Source organism: Dendroctonus ponderosae, unplaced genomic scaffold, assembly GCF_020466585.1.
Source record: "Dendroctonus ponderosae isolate FM_Combo_2020 unplaced genomic scaffold, Dpon_F_20191213v2 Dpon_F_20191213_9, whole genome shotgun sequence".
Classification (NCBI taxonomy): domain Eukaryota; kingdom Metazoa; phylum Arthropoda; class Insecta; order Coleoptera; family Curculionidae; genus Dendroctonus; species Dendroctonus ponderosae.
This window is the reverse complement of record NW_026019116.1, coordinates 1,531,039-1,550,243: the sequence shown is the minus strand read 5'-3', so window position 1 is coordinate 1,550,243 and position 19,205 is coordinate 1,531,039. Positions and strand designations below refer to the sequence as shown.

At 36.9% G+C, this 19,205-nt stretch overlaps 1 protein-coding gene across 3 annotated transcripts in view; it reads left to right on the top strand.

Moving 5' to 3' along the window:
• The window catches only part of LOC109537709 (SCY1-like protein 2), a 105,186-nt gene that overhangs the window by 50,280 nt on the left and 35,701 nt on the right, over nt 1–19,205 (top strand). For all 3 annotated transcript variants that reach the window (XM_019904565.2, XM_048669738.1, XM_048669739.1), the window contains exons 3-6: nt 6,260–6,385; nt 7,589–7,804; nt 11,004–11,124; nt 11,457–11,552. In XM_019904565.2, coding sequence (XP_019760124.1) covers nt 6,260–6,385; nt 7,589–7,804; nt 11,004–11,124; nt 11,457–11,552 — 559 coding nt within the window. The remainder of the gene's footprint in view (nt 1–6,259; nt 6,386–7,588; nt 7,805–11,003; nt 11,125–11,456; nt 11,553–19,205) is intronic.

The following is a 19,205-nucleotide window of genomic DNA, read 5'->3' as shown; positions in this document are numbered from 1 at the left end:
TGCAACTACCCTGTCCAATAAAAGCTGCAGTCCCTGTGCATTGTCTGCAAATATGACGGTGTCATCGACATATCTGAAATTGTTGTTCGTTCGTTAGTAGTACTCCTGCCTCCGTGTATTCTAAAGCTTCTTGGAAAACACCCTTCTGAGTACATGTTGAGTATGAGAGGTGACAATATACATCCCTGGCGTACTCCTCTTAAGATCTCGCACTTTCTCTGTTTTGCTATGGTTAATTCTACCGAAAGCTGCTTGATTCCAGTATAAGTTCTTAATTATGAGTAGATCTTTGCCATCAAGTCCACTAGCTTGCAGAACTTTCATCCTTTTGTTTAACTTCATCATGCGCCTTTTGATAATCAATGAAACAAGCATATAAGTCATATCTCTGCAACGCTGGAAGAGCACCTGTACACTGAAAAGGGCATCTCTTGTTCCAAGTCCCTTCATGAAACCAAACTGTGTTGGCGATATCTGCTCTTCACAGAGTTTGTACAGTCTCCGATGTATAATATTAAAATATAATTTTAATAAGTGACTCATGAGGCTCAGATTACTGCACTCCTCAGCCCCCCGCTTCTTTGGGAGAACCATAAACTCCGAACTCAGCCATTCTTCGGATATTTTTCCACTGTTGCAAATTTCATTGAATATGATAGTTTGATAATGTCTACAACTGCGGTGGACATTGTCAAAGGCGATGAGGCAGTGGGCGAAGTGATCTCCCGTGCTTTCCGACTAAGGCTGGTTCAACTACTAGATCCCCTATCGTATTTATGCAGCCCGGCCGTGTGAGCTCATGCGTGGGAAGTCATGCGAGTTATATATGTAACGCGCAATGTAAATAATTGGGCATTGTTGCATGAAAAATCCCTGTTTCAACAGTTTTCCATTAGAAAGCTCTTTCAATCATGAAGTTATGTTGCAAGGTCCAAACGTGTAAATCATGAATTGTTGAAAATACGTGACCCACTTTATGCTGGGCCAAATTGAATCGACTTGAAACCGTCTTTCCGTCTTGTTTTTGCGATTTATCACCTGCAAAGGCTGCGGAAAGGAAACGTGAAGGTGTATTTTTATCCTTCGAGCTACACTCCTAACGACTTGAAGTTTGGCGAATTTATTGGCCTATTTAGTTTCGCCCTAATCTTCGTGTCTTTTATTTTCGAACCAATTTACGGCACAAGCAAACTTTGAGATTTAGCGTGCAAGACATGCTGCCAAGCATTGTCGAGCATTCTGCAGCTTTGCACTCTATTCGACCGACCAAAACCACATTTATCTTCCCACGGAAGCTGGTGTAAATAATTTAGATAGAAAATCAGTTTTAAGGCGACGTACACGTAAACCGATTACGTTATTTGCAGGCACCTTTATCAAAATATTAATACTAGTAGACGTTGCTTAAAATCCATTCGAGCCGAGTCAGCGTATTGGAAAAAGGATTTTCACAAGCGAGATGGTGAGCAGCGAAGAAAAACAACAAAAGTGACGAGAGTAAATAAAGCCAGATCACAGCGGACTCAAACGGGATCTTTCTGTCCACAAAACCCCAGCCTGAAGGCGCATTGGGATAATTATCGCACTGTTTCAATGGGATCGATTCAGGAAACTTTCTGGACATCAAAGTTTTCAAAGGGATTTCGAGTGAAACGTCCAGTTAATTATCTGCGCTTTGTTCTTGCAAGGAATTTAATTGAGCTCCTCCGGTTTTCTTATTTTCAATCAAATCGTTACGTATTCCCCGGTCGTATTTTCTTCGATAGACTGCCAATATCGTACATTCTTCTCGGTTCTCATTTGGAAATTCGAGCAGAGACGAGGAAATGGAGAAAAGATACAAATTGAGAGCAAATCGACGCTAATGTCAAGTGCAATTTGCAAATGCGTGCCCTCCTTCGGTTTCCAGATGTATTTGAAATTGTATCAAAATTTCCTTTTAGGGAAAATTACCTTGACTTGTTCAGGGAGTGTAACGTAAGCAAAGCAGAAACAGACTAATAAATATGGAAATCAGGTGTATAACTAATAATCTACTGTAAGACTACATTAGAATATGAAGACGAATCAACCAGACAGACAGTTACTAGATAAAAATTATTGAGCAAATTGCTCAGATAAGGAAAACATATTTAATTTTGAAAAATTGACAGTCAATTTCTCTGGCTGCCACTCAAAAGTGAAAATCGTGTTTTTGCCAACCATTGATTCACTTCATAAATGCGCTATTTAATGCTCTCTTCAATGATATAGAACACAGCTTACTTGCTCAATTCATTCCTGAGGTATGAGGAAAAAGGTGGCGGCATGTTTGAAAATCTTAGTTTTAACTTGTGCCAAAAAGTGTGTAATTTTATAATTTACTTTGTTCTGTAGAAGCTGCAAAATGAAAACTTTTCGCAGGCAATGCAGTTTTGCGTTTTCGATTCGACGGTAGCACAAAAACTCATGGCTCAAAGAGTTCTTGAGATACAACCAAAAAGGCTGAGTCAGTTTTGAACCGACGGCCCACTTTTGCCAAAACCATGTAAAACTGAAAAGTTAGCTGTTAGTGTGGGAAAACTAATAAAATTTACCAAAACGGTGCTCAATTTGGTAATTGTGTAGTGGTGAAATAATGGACGCGTTAGTTCGATTGGTTCGTAGGATGAGCTAAAACGGGGGCGTGCTATTGAGACACAATGGGCTGATCTTCCATTTGCAGTTTGTGTGAAAATTGCCACTATTTCCTAATTTAATGTTGAGATGATGCATAAAATATGACCAAATGGCAGAGTCATGTTTGAACCGATGTTTCACTTTGTCCGAAACGGCAAAAAGCTCAAAACTGTGTTGAAATTTAGTTTTTGTCTGAAAACTGCCATATGATATTTAATCTTCTAGTGTTAGTTAAATCAGCTTTCTAGCTGGTTGTATTCTCCAGATATGAACAAAAAGAAGGCGTAATGTTGAAATTTATTGACCTCATTTTGCACCTTAGTGCGTAATATTCAAATGGCTATTTGTGTGGAAACTGCCACTATTTCCTAACTGAAGCTTCACTTTTTGATTAGGGTTTCATGAGATTTGATCAAACGACATATTTGAGGGGAAGGCCCACATTTCCCAAAACCGTTAAAAACTAAAAATTTAAAAAATATATATTTTATTGTAAAACCTGCCACTGCTTCAGTAGTGTGGTTTCTACCACACTACTAAAAATCTGGCCAGAAGCTCATTTTATTCGAGAGTTACATGTATGAGGAAAAATATGAAGTCATGTTGAGATATGAAGGCGTGACATTGCTCGTAAGCGTATAATATTCAAATTACCCTATTTGTGTGCAAACTGCCACTATTTTCTAACTAAAGCTTCACGTAGTGAATAGGTGTTCATGAGATATGATCAAATGGCATCGTCATATTTGACCCGATGGACAACTTTGGCCAAAAACACAAGAAACATAAAAAATGTCTTACATTTCGTTATTGTGTCACTTGATTCTCTATTCAGTGGTGCAAAAATTGGGCAGTTGAGCGAAAAGTTGAGCGAACTTGTGCTTGAGATATCATGTTGCAGCTAAGAGTGTAATATTTCAATTTCGTTGTTTGTGTGCAAACTGCCATTATTTTCTAACCAAAGCTTCACGTAGTGAATGGGTTTTCATGAGATATGACCATATGGCAGCCTCATACTTGACTCGATGGCCCACTTTTGCCAAAAACGCAAAAAACTTGAAGAATTGCGGACATTTTGTTATTGTGTGAAAGCTCTCAATTTTTCACCGGCAATGCTTTACGTGATAAATGTGCCGTTTAATTTTCAATTCAGTGGTTCAAAAATTTGGCGGCTCCCTCATCTTGTCAATTGAAGCTTCACGTAGTGAATGGGGTTCCATGAGATTTTACCAAATGGCAGCGTCATATTTGACCCGATGGCCCACTTTTGAAAAACGCAAAAAACTCAAAAAATTGCAGACATTTCGTTATTGTGTGAATGGTCTCAATTTTTCACCGGCAATACTTCACGTGATAAATGTGCCGTTTTATTCTCTATTCCGTGGTTCAAAAATTTGGCGGCTCCCTCAACATGGTCTTGAGATATAATCAAAAAAGTTGCGTCATGTTGCACCTAAGTGTGTAATATTCCAATTCCGTTGTGTGTGTGCAAATATCCATTATTTTTCAACTGAAGCTTCAGGTAGTGAATGAGGTTGCATGAGATTTGACCAAATGGCAGCGTCATATTTGACCCAATGGACAACATTTGCCAAAAACACAAAAAAAATAAAAAATTGTCAATTTTTCACCAACAATGTTTCACGTGATAAATGTGTCATTTGATTCTCTATTCAGTGGTGCAAAAATTGGGCGCCTCGCTCAACTTGTGATTGAGATATGAGCAAAAACGCGACGTCATGTCGAGATATGATGGCCTCATGTTGCAGCTAAGAGTGTAGTATTTCAATTTCGATGTTTGTGTGCAAACTGCCATTATTTTATAACCAAAGCTTTACGTAGTGAATGGAGTTTCATGAGACATGACGAAATGGCAGCGTCATATTTGACCCGATTTTTTTGCGAAAAACGCAAAAAATTGCGGACATTTCGTTATTGTGTGCAAGCTCTCAATTTTTCACCGGCAACGCTTCACGTGAAAAATGTGCCGTTTGATTCTCTATTCAGTGGTGTAAAAAGTTGGCGGCTCGCTCAACTTGCGCTTGAAATATGAGCAAAAAGGCGGCGTCATGTCGAGAAATGATGGCGTCATGTTGCACCTAAGTGCGTAATATTCCAATTTCAATGTTTGTGTGCAAACTGCCACTATTTTCTAACTAAACTTCACGGTAGTGAATGCGGTGTGATGAGATATGGCCAAATGGTAGCGTCATATTTGACCCGATGGCCCACTTTTGCTAAAAACGCAAAAAACTGAAAAATTTGCGGATATTGCGTTATTGTGTGCTCTCAATTTTTCACCGGCAATGCTTCACGTGATAAATGTGTCATTTTATTCTCTAGTCATTGGTGCAAAAACCTGAACACTGTCTCATTTCATTGTCCAGCCATAAGCAAAAATGTGGAGTCATTAACGAACCTTACGTCATTATTGTCATATTTCGCTCTATTTACCTACTAAATAAGAGCGTAAATTATCTATCTAGTGATCGGAAAGTTAACGCTGGAACTCAACTGGTTATGGAAAAACGATGAAAAATGAAAAGGCGGAGTCATTTTTGACTCGATATTAGCGCCCAAAAATTTAAATCCTGTGGAATTTTTGTTTCTGCGCCAAAACTGCAAACATTTCAATTTTCACTTATCGTGTTGTCTTCCTAGTTTCGTCTAGGAAACCTCAAGCATCTGACCCATCTTTTCACTATAGAATAGAATAGAAATAGACACGGCCGCACTTTCTCTGACTGACTAGAAAAAATCGATTACAGGCCACCTTTGGGGTCAGATCCTTGCTAATAAAGTTTCGATTTTCCGTCAAATAAAACCCTTTTATACAAAACGGTAGCCGAAAACCATAAAAAGGCAAAAACCTTATAACTATTTCATTTGAGTCACTCACCCGAAAAGCAGCTGCCAGCCAAAAGAGGAAACATCGTAAAAAATTCATAGAGTGCCTCTAAAAACTGAGCTGCGCCAAACTCGATGTTGAGCCGAGGCTCCCTTCGTTTCTCGTCCGATTTTTATACCTGCTGCAGCTCTTTATGTGTTTCAGCGGATGGATAAAAAGCATTATCACTAGGAAGCGAATGTTTCTGGGTATTAACTATTTAAAATATCCTGCAAGGGATTCGAATATAATATAATTTTAGTTCACTGGGGGCTTAGTAAACAGAAATCGTAATCCTAAATGATAGTAGTTTCCCAGTTTTAATAAAAGCCAAACCAATAAACGGGCAATTTAACTCTAGAAACAGACAATTAACAAGAATTTACAGTGTCTGGCACTTTGAAGAAGTCCGGGATTCTCACAGAAATTGCATTTATTTTAATTAAAACCTTCTACTTAAGATTGTTTAAACCATGGCGCAACCGGCTCGAATTGCAATGTAAGAAAATGAAAATCTATGTTATTGTGTGTGAACTAAATTGGGTCGCGTCGTTCTCCTCGAAGGCGCATTTCCAACCCAGCCATAGAATTAATTTATTTCTGTTTGTGCTTATGAATATTCGCCATCTAATTACCGGACAAATTATGTTCCAATTTAAGGCTCGAGGTTTGGCTCAATTAGTGCCACCCAAATGAACGTGCCCTTTGTTGCAGGAATGTTCCGTTTTTGTCTTCGAGAAACGATGTGCCGAAAAGCTGCACAAACCGAAACGAAAAGAGACTGTGACTGAAATTTTGAGGAATAGCATTAAGGAACTGGAGCTGTACAAACATCCTAAGGTAACATTTTAGTTAAAGTAATTATAAGAGTGAAACCCAACAGTTGAACTCCATAGGGATTGTTTTTGAATGCTTACATTTATCATAAGCGGAAGTAGGGATGGGAGAAAATCATCGATGTTTCGCAAACATCGATGTAATTCGTTCGATGTTCGATATTTTTACCATCGATGTTGGAAATTTGGGACATTGATAAAATATTGATGTTAGATCCTGAAATGAAAACATCGGACATTTGATGTTTCTACTAGATAGAAACATTATCTGCAAACTCTTGGATAGTACCGATACAAACGATATCGCGGCATAGCGGCCCATCTCCAGCTGCACCCGAAAGAAGCCTCTTTTTGCAGTCAGTTGAGCGAAAAATGTGGCAACTATAAGTTGAATACATTTAATCGCTTATTTAATGTCATAGTAGTAGTAAAATAAAATTATTTAAGTTTAAGTTAATCAATTTGAAATTTGTATGCAACGGCAAACTATCAAAACATCGATGGTGTCAAACATCGATGTTCTGCCTTCGATGTTTTCCTAACATCGATATTATCTTTCAACGTCAAGATCGATGGCTAGCATCGATGTTATATGATCGATGTCTCATCCCTAAGTGACAGGAAGCTGATGGGTTTTTGCCCATTTTGGATTATTTTCAAGTATAAATCTTTTGATTTTCCGCAAGCTTTTGACTGGGATCCACTTTTAAAACCAAATTTTTGAAATAAAGGAGATCATTTGGAACTTGAACCATCAAAGTTGCACTTTTATTTGCCAACGACATATCAATCATGGCATCCAACCACGATCCAATCATGAGATGTTTGATAATAAAGGGTAAATTAGATGAAAAATTGCGCACAAACTGGCCAATAAAGATAAATGGGGCAAGGACAGCTAATGTAGCGTGCAGCAAACACTAGGGAAATAATGGCTGGAAATGCTGAGCATAAGGGAAGGTTTTTCAAGAAGTAGATGCCAAATATTTACCTGAACTAAAATGAGGCCAATAAATAGTGTTTTTCTAATTTTTTTGGGGCAAATTACCAAAGGTTTTTCCGGAAGATTATTTACCCCCAATTTCCCATTGCAAGACTTCACACCACCCACAGCTGAACCTCAATCAATCTCCATTAAGTTCTGGGTGTTATTTGCACGTTGATGCCAGCGCAAGGGTAAATCGGTCTAATCAACAGTTTCTTGCAGCTTTTGTTGGTGCTGCACAACATTGAAGAATGCGACAACACATTGGCGTTCGCCTCCGAACCAGTTTATGCAAGTTTGGCGAACATTTTCGCTTTCCAAGAGGCGGTGACCACCACGTCATCGCCGGGCGGCACTCAGCAGCCGCCCATGAAACCGGGAGTGATGCAAAGAGAATACAATTTTCTCGACATCGAACACAAATACGGATTATTGCAGGTAGGCGAGATTTAAACACCATCGAGTTAGATCAAAGGCAGATCGGATTAGGTTGGCTGAGTTAACGGAAACTCCGCCCTTAAACTGCATTTATTCGGTAGTAGCCTGGAGAGTTCGAAATTTACAAAGTTAAAGTGAATCGTGTTTGCTTCATATGCCCGTCTGCTCAGTGAAACGACTTTCTACTCGAATCGATTCGATTCCGCTTTGAACTAATTGTATGTGGGTATTAATTGAATTTAGTCTAATGTTGACCTGCAATTCTTGCGGGAATTGATTTTCCACTACGCTAGTTGTGGGCGACTTTGATTAGTTAATGAACAAAGTTTCTTCAATGCACAAAACTCCGATTCATCTGCAGCAATTTCTCATTAGCATTGCCTGGCCAATCAGACCAATTTGTGTACCCACTTCCGGGAATCTACTTGGAAATAATCAAATTCCACCCAACTTTGTCATTCTTGTTAGGGCAAAATACCAGTTCCATTCATCTTCCGGAAATTTCGCTAATGTCCTCTACGGAAATTAGGCTGGTATAATAGTTTTAATGGCATGTTTGGCACAAGGTAATGGGGAAATCTCACAAAACACTTAGCAAAGTGTTTTCGCTTTCTATCTAACGTTTCGTGTGCATTTGATGCGACCATTCTCAAATGACATATGGAAGCTTCCCAAGTGAATGACTGCAATCGTTCAGTTTTCGCTCCGTCCGCATCTGGGCCGTTTATGTTAAGGAGGCGGAGCCAACTGATGAATGCGTGCCAGCTTTTTTATGAACAGGGTGTCCCAACTATAAAGTAAAATAAGTTATTATATTCTTATCTTTCCTGGGTCTCAGTCAAAGTGTGTATGTAAAAATTTTGACTCACACAACAACTTACAATTGGTAAACATTAACATAAGTTTGTGTAAACTTTAAATCTGATGATGGCGCTGTTGTCTTGCCGAAACGTAATAAATTAAACGATATTAAAAAGTTTTATGTCACACTTTGACTGAGACCAAGGAAAGATGAGAATATAATAACAATTACACGCAGTCAGGAACATAAATCAAAGGAAAATAAGTTTACGTTTAACCGGAATTATGTGGTTTAAAATTATCATCGTCATATTGCACAGGCAGGTACTAGACGTACAGATTCTAAAAATATTTAGAATTATTCAGAGTGAATGGTACAGAATCGAAATACACATCCCGTCTTCTATTTAATTGTTGAATAACCGATAATAAGGCGTCAAAATTTCTCTCTCTAAAAGCTTGCATGCAAGTCAAAGGTCCAATCGCAGCATAAAATTTCAGAAACTATTTAGTGAAAACTTTTGAAATTTAATATGGGCGAAGTTGCCAAGTTTATAGTCTAAATCAACCTATTTTAAATGGAAATAATATATTTGTCTTGATCCCCTGGTGGAAAATACCTACTTTTGCCACTGTTTTCGATGGCTTTTCTTTTTCTGCGTCCCGTGTGGAAAGTAATAACTTTCGCCACGCACGTTGACAGGTTGATTTTGTCACTGACTGCCAGCTGACTGTTTTAACAATATTTTCAAAGCTTTTTGTCAAAACCTTATACTTTCTCGGCTAGTTTCCACCGAGGGTCAAGAAAAATAGTACACGCAACGCGAGACGTTAGTCAAAGACCCGTCACTGCGTCCATGACGCCCTCGGCTGCGCCTCGTGCGTGAACTTCAAGCAGTGACGCAACTTCTACTTTTGTGTTTTGTACCCTAATATACTATTTCTTAATCTCTGGTGGAAAACACTTACTTTCGCCACTGTTTTCGATGGCGAAAGCTTGACTTTTACCCAATACAAATTTTCTTCATCCCGTGTGGAAAGTAGTAACTTTTGCCACACACGCTGACAGCTTGACTTTGTCACTGACTGTCAGCTGACTGTTTTGACAATATTTTCAAAGTTATTTTTCAAAACCTTATACTTTTCCCGGCTAATTTTGGCCGAGGATCAAAAGGAGGAAAGTCATGAAAGTCTTGAAGTTCATGCAGGCAATGGCGGGCCTTCGACTTTCGTCTCGCGTACCGCATACTTACTATTTTTCTTGATCCTCGGTGGAAATTCGCCGAGAGAGAAAAGTATAAGGTTTTGAAACCGAAGTTCCGCCACTGCGTGCATGACCTTCAAGTTGTGTGAAGTTCAAGCCGTGGCGGATCTTCGACTTTCGTCTCTTGTACAGTAATATATTATTTCTTGGTCCCTTGGTGGAAAGTACACAGTTTTGCCACTGTTTTCGATAGCGAAAAAATTGCTTTTACTCATTACAATGACAATTTATCTTTCCGCCACTACTCAATTAATTTTTCTTCATCCCGTGGGGAAAGTAGTAACTTTCACCACACACCCTGACAGCTTGACTGTTTGTCACTGACTGTCTTGACATTTTGAATGCCGTTTTTTTCAAAAACTTGTACTTTTTGCTGCTAGTTTCCCCCGAGGATCAACAAAAATCGTATACGGTCTGCGAGACAAAATTCGCCCGCTACTGCCTGCATGACGTCAGTCAACTAGCAGTGGTGGCACGTCGACTTTACTCTCGCTTACCGTAATATATTATTTATTTAGTTTTTAAGATGCAGGCAATTTAAATATTAAATAAAAACGTATTCCTGCAAATATGAAATTTGGGCATTTGAGAGGAAGACTATAAACATGGCTTTGTGCACATAAATACTGGATCAGTATACTTAAAAATTCCGGTGTACAAAATTGCAAAAAATGCACCCAATCCTCTCTGAAATATTTGGCTGTTGCGGAAGTTTTGACTAAACTTGTAGAATGCAGATAACTGGTCTGAGGGTGAGAATTTTGAAACAAATAATACCGGTTAGGCACAACCTTACTTAACTATATCGTTGGAACACCATCCTCATTTACAAAAAACCTCAAAGTCTGAAATTTTACGAACTCCGAAACAGAAAAGGAAAATCCGGAACTAAACAGTTGATTTTCTAGCTTCATAAGTGAAATTGCCCAAGTGAAACAATGGCTTAGAACAATTCCACGATCATTATTCACGGTTAAAATCGGTGGCCTAAAGTATCAAAGCGTGGCCCAATTTACAACAATTTAATTCACCCACGTCCATTAAACCTCTTCCAGTAGTAATTTTTCCTTGTGTAGAGGCGAGCGAAAAGAAATACTAGACACGAACGACAAGAATAATGATACTTCCTTTCAGATAACAGAAGCGCTTGCATTTCTCCATTTCACCGGACATGTGATACATAAAAATGTTTGCCCTGGAAGCATTCTGGTCACCAAACGAGGCACTTGGAAGTTAGCTGGCATGGAGTTTGTCGGTAAGGATTTATGACGAGTTTTTGTGGCTTTTACATGAGCTTTACAAGATCAGAATTATTGCTGTAGCAGGAGAAATATTCGAAAGTGAATCTTATATTTTATGTTACCCAAACTCAAAGCGCTTCCTCCTAGAAACAGTATCATCTTCCTGCAGCCTCAAGTTCCATCGGCAACTTCTCAATCAATTAGTCGAACGGAAGTTTGCTTACCAGTTCGATATTAAATTCACGAGTGTCCTTAAAATGGCTTTGCCAATATCCGCAGCTCGTGATTTAGAATATTGCATTTTGGCATAGCTTTGAGGTGAATCAATACTCTTGTAAATTTGCAGAGAAATTGCACGATGCCCAGGACGGCCAAGAAGTGCCATGCCAACCATGGACGTCCAGATTGTCGAAAATGGTCCAACCCAATCTCGACTACATGGGTAAGTACAGTAAACATCTGAAAAGGATCGATTCCAGTGAAAATATCCAAGCCAATCACCCATTGCCATTTGTTTCGGCCGACTTCTTCGGAAGCGCACTACATGGGGTATTCAGTTAAAGCTGGGGCACAGGATCCGTTTTAGCAACTTTGAGTGCTTCCGGTCGTGTCTGCTTTATAGGAGCGCGATGACACGCGAAATCGAACTAAGCATCCGGCCTACGTTTCCCGTTTCAAAGCATAAAGCAACCGGTTTGTTTTACTCCACTTATCTCATAAGGGGGGTTTGTTTGTTAACTTGATAAAAATCGCTGTACTTTGAAAAAATTACGTTTATACTGGGGTGGGCGCGTTAATACAGGGTGGTTCAAAATTGGCGTCATTCCTTTGGAGGTGTTTTAGGAGTACCGAAAAAGTAGTTTAAAAAATTAATTGTGATTAAAAACGGAGAAATTTGCAAAAAACTATATTAGAAAGACGGCAACAATGTTTCTCAAGGTAATCTGCCTAATATATTACGTAAATATCTGTTGCTTGGTGATTATTAAAAACTTCGGTAAACGGTAAGTTCAACAGGAATCGTTGAATGACTTAACGTACTTTTTCGAAATGTCAATTATTGTCCTCAAAACTGTCATGTTATACAAGAAACGAAGATTGTTTAAATCCACTTTGTCTGACTTTTACAACATGTCAGATTTCCCTCCTCTAACCTAACCTTTTCGGTGTCTCCCCATCCGCCTCCGTTACCCTACATCATCATACCATATCTCCTTTCTTAAGCTAGCAACCCTGTACTACTAAATCAACAATACTTATTTAAACACTACTTATTGAGTTCATATCAAAATTCTTAAACCTAGTTGGTATAACAGTGTGACGTTTATCTTTATATTTACTACCAACATATGCAGTATAGTTGACAGGCGGGTTCTTCTTAAATTCGGTGTCATTTATTAGAAATTTTCTATTTCTTTCAACACAACTAACACTATCTAACTTAATTAGATATCTTCTAGGTTTTTCTAATGTTTGGACTATTTGCTCATTCTGATTTATCAAGTTTTCGAAATCTAACCTTTTCGGTGTTTTCCCGTCCGCCACCGTTACCCTACATCATCATATCACAATAACCTCGAATTATTAATTTGTTTAAAAATTACACATAAACATACATTTGAGTCCTTGTGTCACTCCTTCACTCTTTTTGTTCCACTCATTTGTCCACTCTTCTCGAGCAGCAGAGCATTCGGTTAATTAACTCCTGCTAATTTGCACCGGTGTTCGGTAAGCGATTGGTTTAATGTGTCCTTGTGCTCTGCTTATCTTACATATGTGGTAGGAATGTAGCCCTTCCTTGGTATTTATATGGTGCCTGGAAAGTGTCAGTTGTTGTGCAGTGCTCTGAGTGACCCTGGAAAGCTCTGCAGCAATTATGTCCAATGGAACCCGAAGATCTATTGTCGTCCACTATCTTCCTGGAGCCAATCTCCAGCTTCTCTAGCCCTTTACTTGCGTGACTTCTTTCAGCTTCTGCTATGTTACTGTAGCATTTTCCCTGAACTAATCGAGCAAATTCGTGAAAGGAGCTTTAAAGTAAGTCACAGTTTGACAAATGCTTGTTATTATTGACAATGGCTACCTATAACTATATGTTAATGACAAAAAACATCATTGCCGCTTTGACTTTTCATCAAAAAATTGTCAAAGAGAACTTTTTTAATATCAAAAATTTTCGTAATTTGAAGCAAAGGTCGTAATTTTTCTTTTCGAGTGCTTAAGTATTCCAATATGCTACCAATTAAACATAGAACCATTTCAAAATAATGCTTAATAACTACGTTGAAATTCGATTTTCAACTGTTAATATCTTCTAGAAATGAACGAAAAGAAAAAGTTCAATATTTTTTGCGTACTCTCCAGTGAGCCCCTATTACCCCTTAAAATAAATTACGGCCATTTTGAATCACCCTGTATACCGCATGTTGTGTACTAAAAAGTATGGGTTGTGTATTTTCCAAACGAAACACCCTGTATAGGTTTTGGTGTTGGAAGAATCTTCAAAAATCCAAACACTCACTCTATGTGCACTATAAAACACATTGAGCTAGAAATATGTTCGACACCGAGTAATATTTGGCAAAAATTCCAACTTCACAAAATGGAAAACATTTAACGATAATTAAACCATCAAGTCCCACAGAACATTGTAAAATATACATTACAACGAATAAAATGACCACTTGTCATCAAGACAATTGTTTGTGGAAGATAAGGGAATTTCCTTAGAAAAATGTACATAACTCCAAAACTAGTCTTCTGCTGACCTGAGAAAAATGCATGCTTATTCAAGATAAGATTCAAAAAAGACATCTTGTTCTTAACATGGATATTATGACATAAGTTCCATATTGTTGATAAGCTATATTATTGAGGCGGATTCATTTTTTTATTCATTCATATTCATTAACTTCTTGTTGGGTATTTTGCCTCAAAAATTTTTGTCTTTAAAAAAGACAGAATGTCCTTCACAACGTTCAGCTCAACCTGTAAGAAAAAATTTCAATTAGTATAGAAGTTAATTTAAAAAAATACCTTGACGTTTCGATACCTGTTTTCTGCTATCGTTATCAAAGGAACCTAAATGAACCTAAAAAAGAGTATCTTAGTAAACCAATAGTAGACTTTGGCTTAATCTCACTGTTTATACTAATACAGGTAATGTTAATGTTAATAATTTTGGTGTATGTTTGTCTGGTACACTCCAGATTTTAGCATAGGTAATAAGGGTGTGCTAAACGGTTATTTTTATGGAACAGGTTACAACGTTGCAGGTCTACTTTGGTTTTAGGTTCTAAAGTGCCGTGGCAAATGTAACATGTAACTTTTTCAATTTTTCGTTAAAAATTTGCAATGATGATAATGGTAGAAATAATGACGATAAATCATTATTTAGTTTATTAAAAAAATAAATCTTAGCATTGGTAAACTAAAAATAATATATTCTAGTTCTAAAAGCAAAAGCAATATATGGGTCATAAGTAACTACTAAATGGAAAAAAACTTATTATAAAATCAAACGGTTTAAATAAAATATACGCTTGGGGTGCGAAAATATTTAAGAAGCTAATTTTTATTTAAAAATTAATTTTCCATTTGAGAATAATTGTTTTCGGTATGATTTTACTAAGTCTAGTTCTTCGCTCGTTTATCATAGCACCCGCTTTGGAAACTAATGTCTCGCATGGAACAAAAGTACTAATATACTTGGGTTTTTTTGTTCTGAAACAGGTCTGTCAAAATCTTGAAAAGTTGAATAATCTTCTTTTTGTCTATCCTTTAACTGGACTTCTTCTGATTGATGGGGCACCACCCTTTTTGTAATAAAATTTGAATTATTTACGCGTGTTATTAAGTCAGCAATAACATTAAATAATCCACATTAACAGTAATACTTATAGACTAAAAATGCTCAATTATATCATCACCCAAACTAAACAACATTTCGCTAATCTGAGCGATTATGGTTCCTGAAGAACTGAACACTAATTCTTATAGACGAAACTGAAACTGCTACAACTGGATAGATGGCTCGACGGTGTCGCATCGGTTCTGTGCTGGTGCGAACCACTTTTTCGGACGGTTCCAAAAACAACCGGTTAAATTGACTGCTATTTTAGCGGTTGCGTTAAATACCGACCATCCCTACTACTACATCCCTAATAGGTAACCATGTATGACTTAAATTAAATGAACATGAGTCAACACAAATATTTTGATTTAGTAAAATAAATGCGCATTCTTTAATTTTACCTTGTCTTTTGTAGATGGTTCCTTTGCTAAAATTATAGAATTATTCCATTGAATTTTGCAGCAATTATCAAATGCATGTTGACAAATATGTGATCTATGATATTTTCTGTTTCTTATGTATGATTGGTGTTCTTTGATTATTTTATTTAATGGTCCCCTATATAAAATTTATTGCATTTGCAACGAATTTTATAAATTACAATTTTTGTATTTTCAATTTTCTCACGATGTTTTGTTACTGAAATTTTGCTTCTAATTGTATTTTTAGTTTTTAAGATAGTCCTAATATTATTTTTTCTGCCCATTCGTTTAATTTGATCTGAAAGTCGTGAAATAAATGGAATAAAAAGGTTTACTCCTTTATGTGTATTTTGATTTTGTTTTGCTTGTGCGAATTCAATTTTATTAAAACATTTTCCAATAAAAGAATTTGTGTAATTACTGAAAATATAAAAAAAATTTTATAAATTGTTTTTTCTTGGAAAAATTAGATTAAAAAAATCATATAAAGTTTTTACAATACCTTTTTTTACCATTATCGGGTGATTTGAGAGAAAATTCAAATACTGGTCAGTATGAGTTGGTTTTGTGTATACAAAGTTTCGAAATTCTCTAATTTTTTTCTGAATTAGTATTATTATTATCTGAATTATAATTTGTGGATTTTGTTCTTTGATTCCACTGGAGTATTTGATTTCCTCGGTACCTAATCTGGCAGGCTTTCCCCTATCCAGCACCTGGAGAGGCGCCCGATGCGGGCACTCGCAATCCCACAGGACAAAAAAAAATATAATTTTGTAAATTTAAGTGAAACTTAAGTTATTTGAAAAATTAAATACTGAAAAATCGGTTTATGCCGTTTCGACGGTTAATCTGATGCTATCGCAAAAAGTGTTAAATGCAAAAGTTCTGGATGTTTTATTATCTACAACGTTTGTTCTGGAGGTTTTCGGCTAGAAAGTCACGTTTGGCCGCAAGTCCCACAAAACCGCTTTCAACCCCTAAACTGCATCCTCATTTCACTATTTCCAGGGGTTTGTGTTTCAATTGAGATTTTTCTCAAAACTGGAACCTTAACAACATTTTCCACCTGGTTCTTGCTTGTAATCTGTTTTTTTATTGTTATTTCAACATGAAGACTTAATAAAATCTGTTGCTTAATTGATCCAGAACCAACCAGAGAAACTACAATTTTCCAAACTAAACTATTCGATCAATCAAGTTTTTCCCGTAAATATCTATTTATGCATTGCTTGTACATGTAAATCACATTTAAAATCAAAAACCGTCTATGCGAAAGAAAACGGTTTGCAGGTTTTTCCAGTGGAAATAGGAAAAGATGTGGAGCGCATGCAACCGTAACGAGATTTATCGTCATGATAAAAGCAACTAATTTGTTTGAAAGCATGGCGACTTACTTTCGTAGCATAAAAATATGTTTTAGATGAAATTCGACGTTGAAATAACCGGGAAAATGGAACGACAGATAATTAAGAAGATTTCTTCGGCTACAAAGGGAGTTTAATTGATGTCAACGCGAGCAAACGACGATAGCGATTTTTCTTGCGTTTTCCACGGCTTTTCTCGCAATTAATTGAGGCGGCACGGAAGTTCTATTCGACGTATCGATTTGAGGTTGTTGCGATTTTCGATATTGAACTTGGATTAAGTCCCGAGACTGCAAATAAAATTCTTAAACATGATTTAGCGGTGTAGCGAATTACGACTTAATGACCTGGAAACTGCAGAAATAGACTTCTCGGTATATGAAAACTTCAAATTTCCACCGGAATCAGGAATTAATGATCTCCCCAGATCTAACCCGGCAGGTTTGTTGTATTATTTTCGGCCCGAGAATGTTTTATTTATAAATCCATAAGGGAAGCAACCTCATACATTTTCAATGCTCGCTGGCCTACAATGGCGAAATAATCGACTTAGCTCTAAGAGATAAAGACACCGAACTGGGTTTGGTGATTAAGACAATTTGTTAAAAAGGGGCCCGGTTTGATTCAAATTTTACTCGAAGCTAAACAGGCCTCGATTCCGCAGAACTTTTAAGGAGCTAAGCGCTCCTATTGCAGTATATTTATGGCTCCGTAACTTCCAATCTTGGAGCTGGCAATTTCCAACGAAACTTTGCAAATGCCATTAAAACTTCCTCTGAAATAAATATCACTTCATAGCGTCTGAGTCATAGAGCGCAACTTTCGGCCGTTAGGTACAAATTAGACAGATGGGCTTTTGATTTAACGTTTCACTAAAATGGAATTGGCTCAGCATGTTGCCGAAAATGTGCACAACATGATAAGAAGGTGTGAAAATTTGTCGATTTTTGCTAAACAGTTTTAATAAAGTTTTTGTTTACTGCTGATGAGAATCGCGATTTATGGAAAACTCAAACCCAAACTTAATATGTGCTCAAAGTATGTTCTTATGACTTTGCTTCCAAAGCAAACGCACTTCTGAAGGTAGCCACGCATGCTGGAGAAACGTAGGACCAAATATTTATCAGCGACGTCTTAATAACCCAGAAATTCCCGATTATTTTACAGGAAACGCCCAAAGTTATGATTAATATCCAAACATTTCACGAAATTTGTCGCGTTGCGTAATCGATTCGTTCAGCGCCCTTATGTAAAGCATATCTGATTGGTGAAATAAAGGGGAGTTTTCACTTTTTTTTAAAGTCGATATATAGAAAGTAGTTACGGCAAATATTACACTGATATATTTTTTTTGCAAAAAAGTCTCCGTAATAATTTTAAAGCGAACTTAAATTCAATTCGGATATTTTCCGCCAAAAACGCCAAATCCGTGCCGTCGGCTGCATATCCCGATTGTGACGTAGCAGGTCATATCAACAAAGTGTCTCGTGTTTATTTTGTTGTTTTCGCAGCTTTGTTTCATTATTTAAGCTATTGTGATTATCATTGTTTCATTTATTATTATTATTATCTTGCATAATGGAAAATAGTAACATTTCGTAGATCACAAAATAAGTGGTGTTTTGTGCCAGGATGCAAGAATGCCTCAATCAGTGCTCCAAACTTATTTTAACCGTTCCCCATGATTATGCACGTGAAATTTTATAGTTCAAAGCAGCTAGACGTGATGTTCCTAAATCAAAATCAATGTTTTTTGTTGCGAGGATCATTTTAATGAAAGTACGAACAACAAGCTAATGATGAGGCAGACAGAATACTAGTACTCATGGTTCTGGGCAAATTCTACCTTGTACAGTGCACAAAGAACCCTCGCGTTTCAATTCCACAAATCCGATATCACCATATTGTTCTCGTGATGCCCAAAATACAAATTTAAGAGTTCATTTTATTTTTAAAGGAGCCATGTGTATAGGTTAGGAGTTAAATAAGTAAAATTCCATATGTTATTTACCTAATTTAAACCAATACAGACAGATTAGTATGTTAAGGAGAGAACAACTAATAATAAATTTACGGATTTTTACTTACGCTGCTGCTTTAACACCCTTAAATTCGGGTTAGTTAATTTAAAAAAAGTGTTCGTCGTTTTTTTTAAATTCGGAAACCATAAAAATATGTATACATGGTAAATTGTTTGTTGACGCTTTAAGAAATCCTTCTGAAGCCATTTTTTAGTTTAATACAAACTATAAATTATTTAAAGCGACAAAATAATTAATGAAACACAACCACACAACTAAACACTGTGCACAGAACGTAAACAATCCGCCATTTATATGACCAGACACGTCACAACCAATAGGATTGCGTTTTAGATATTCATAAGTAATTTAAATTTTATCTGAATTTATTTATTAATTATTTAACAAAATAGAAATATATAGATAGTATAA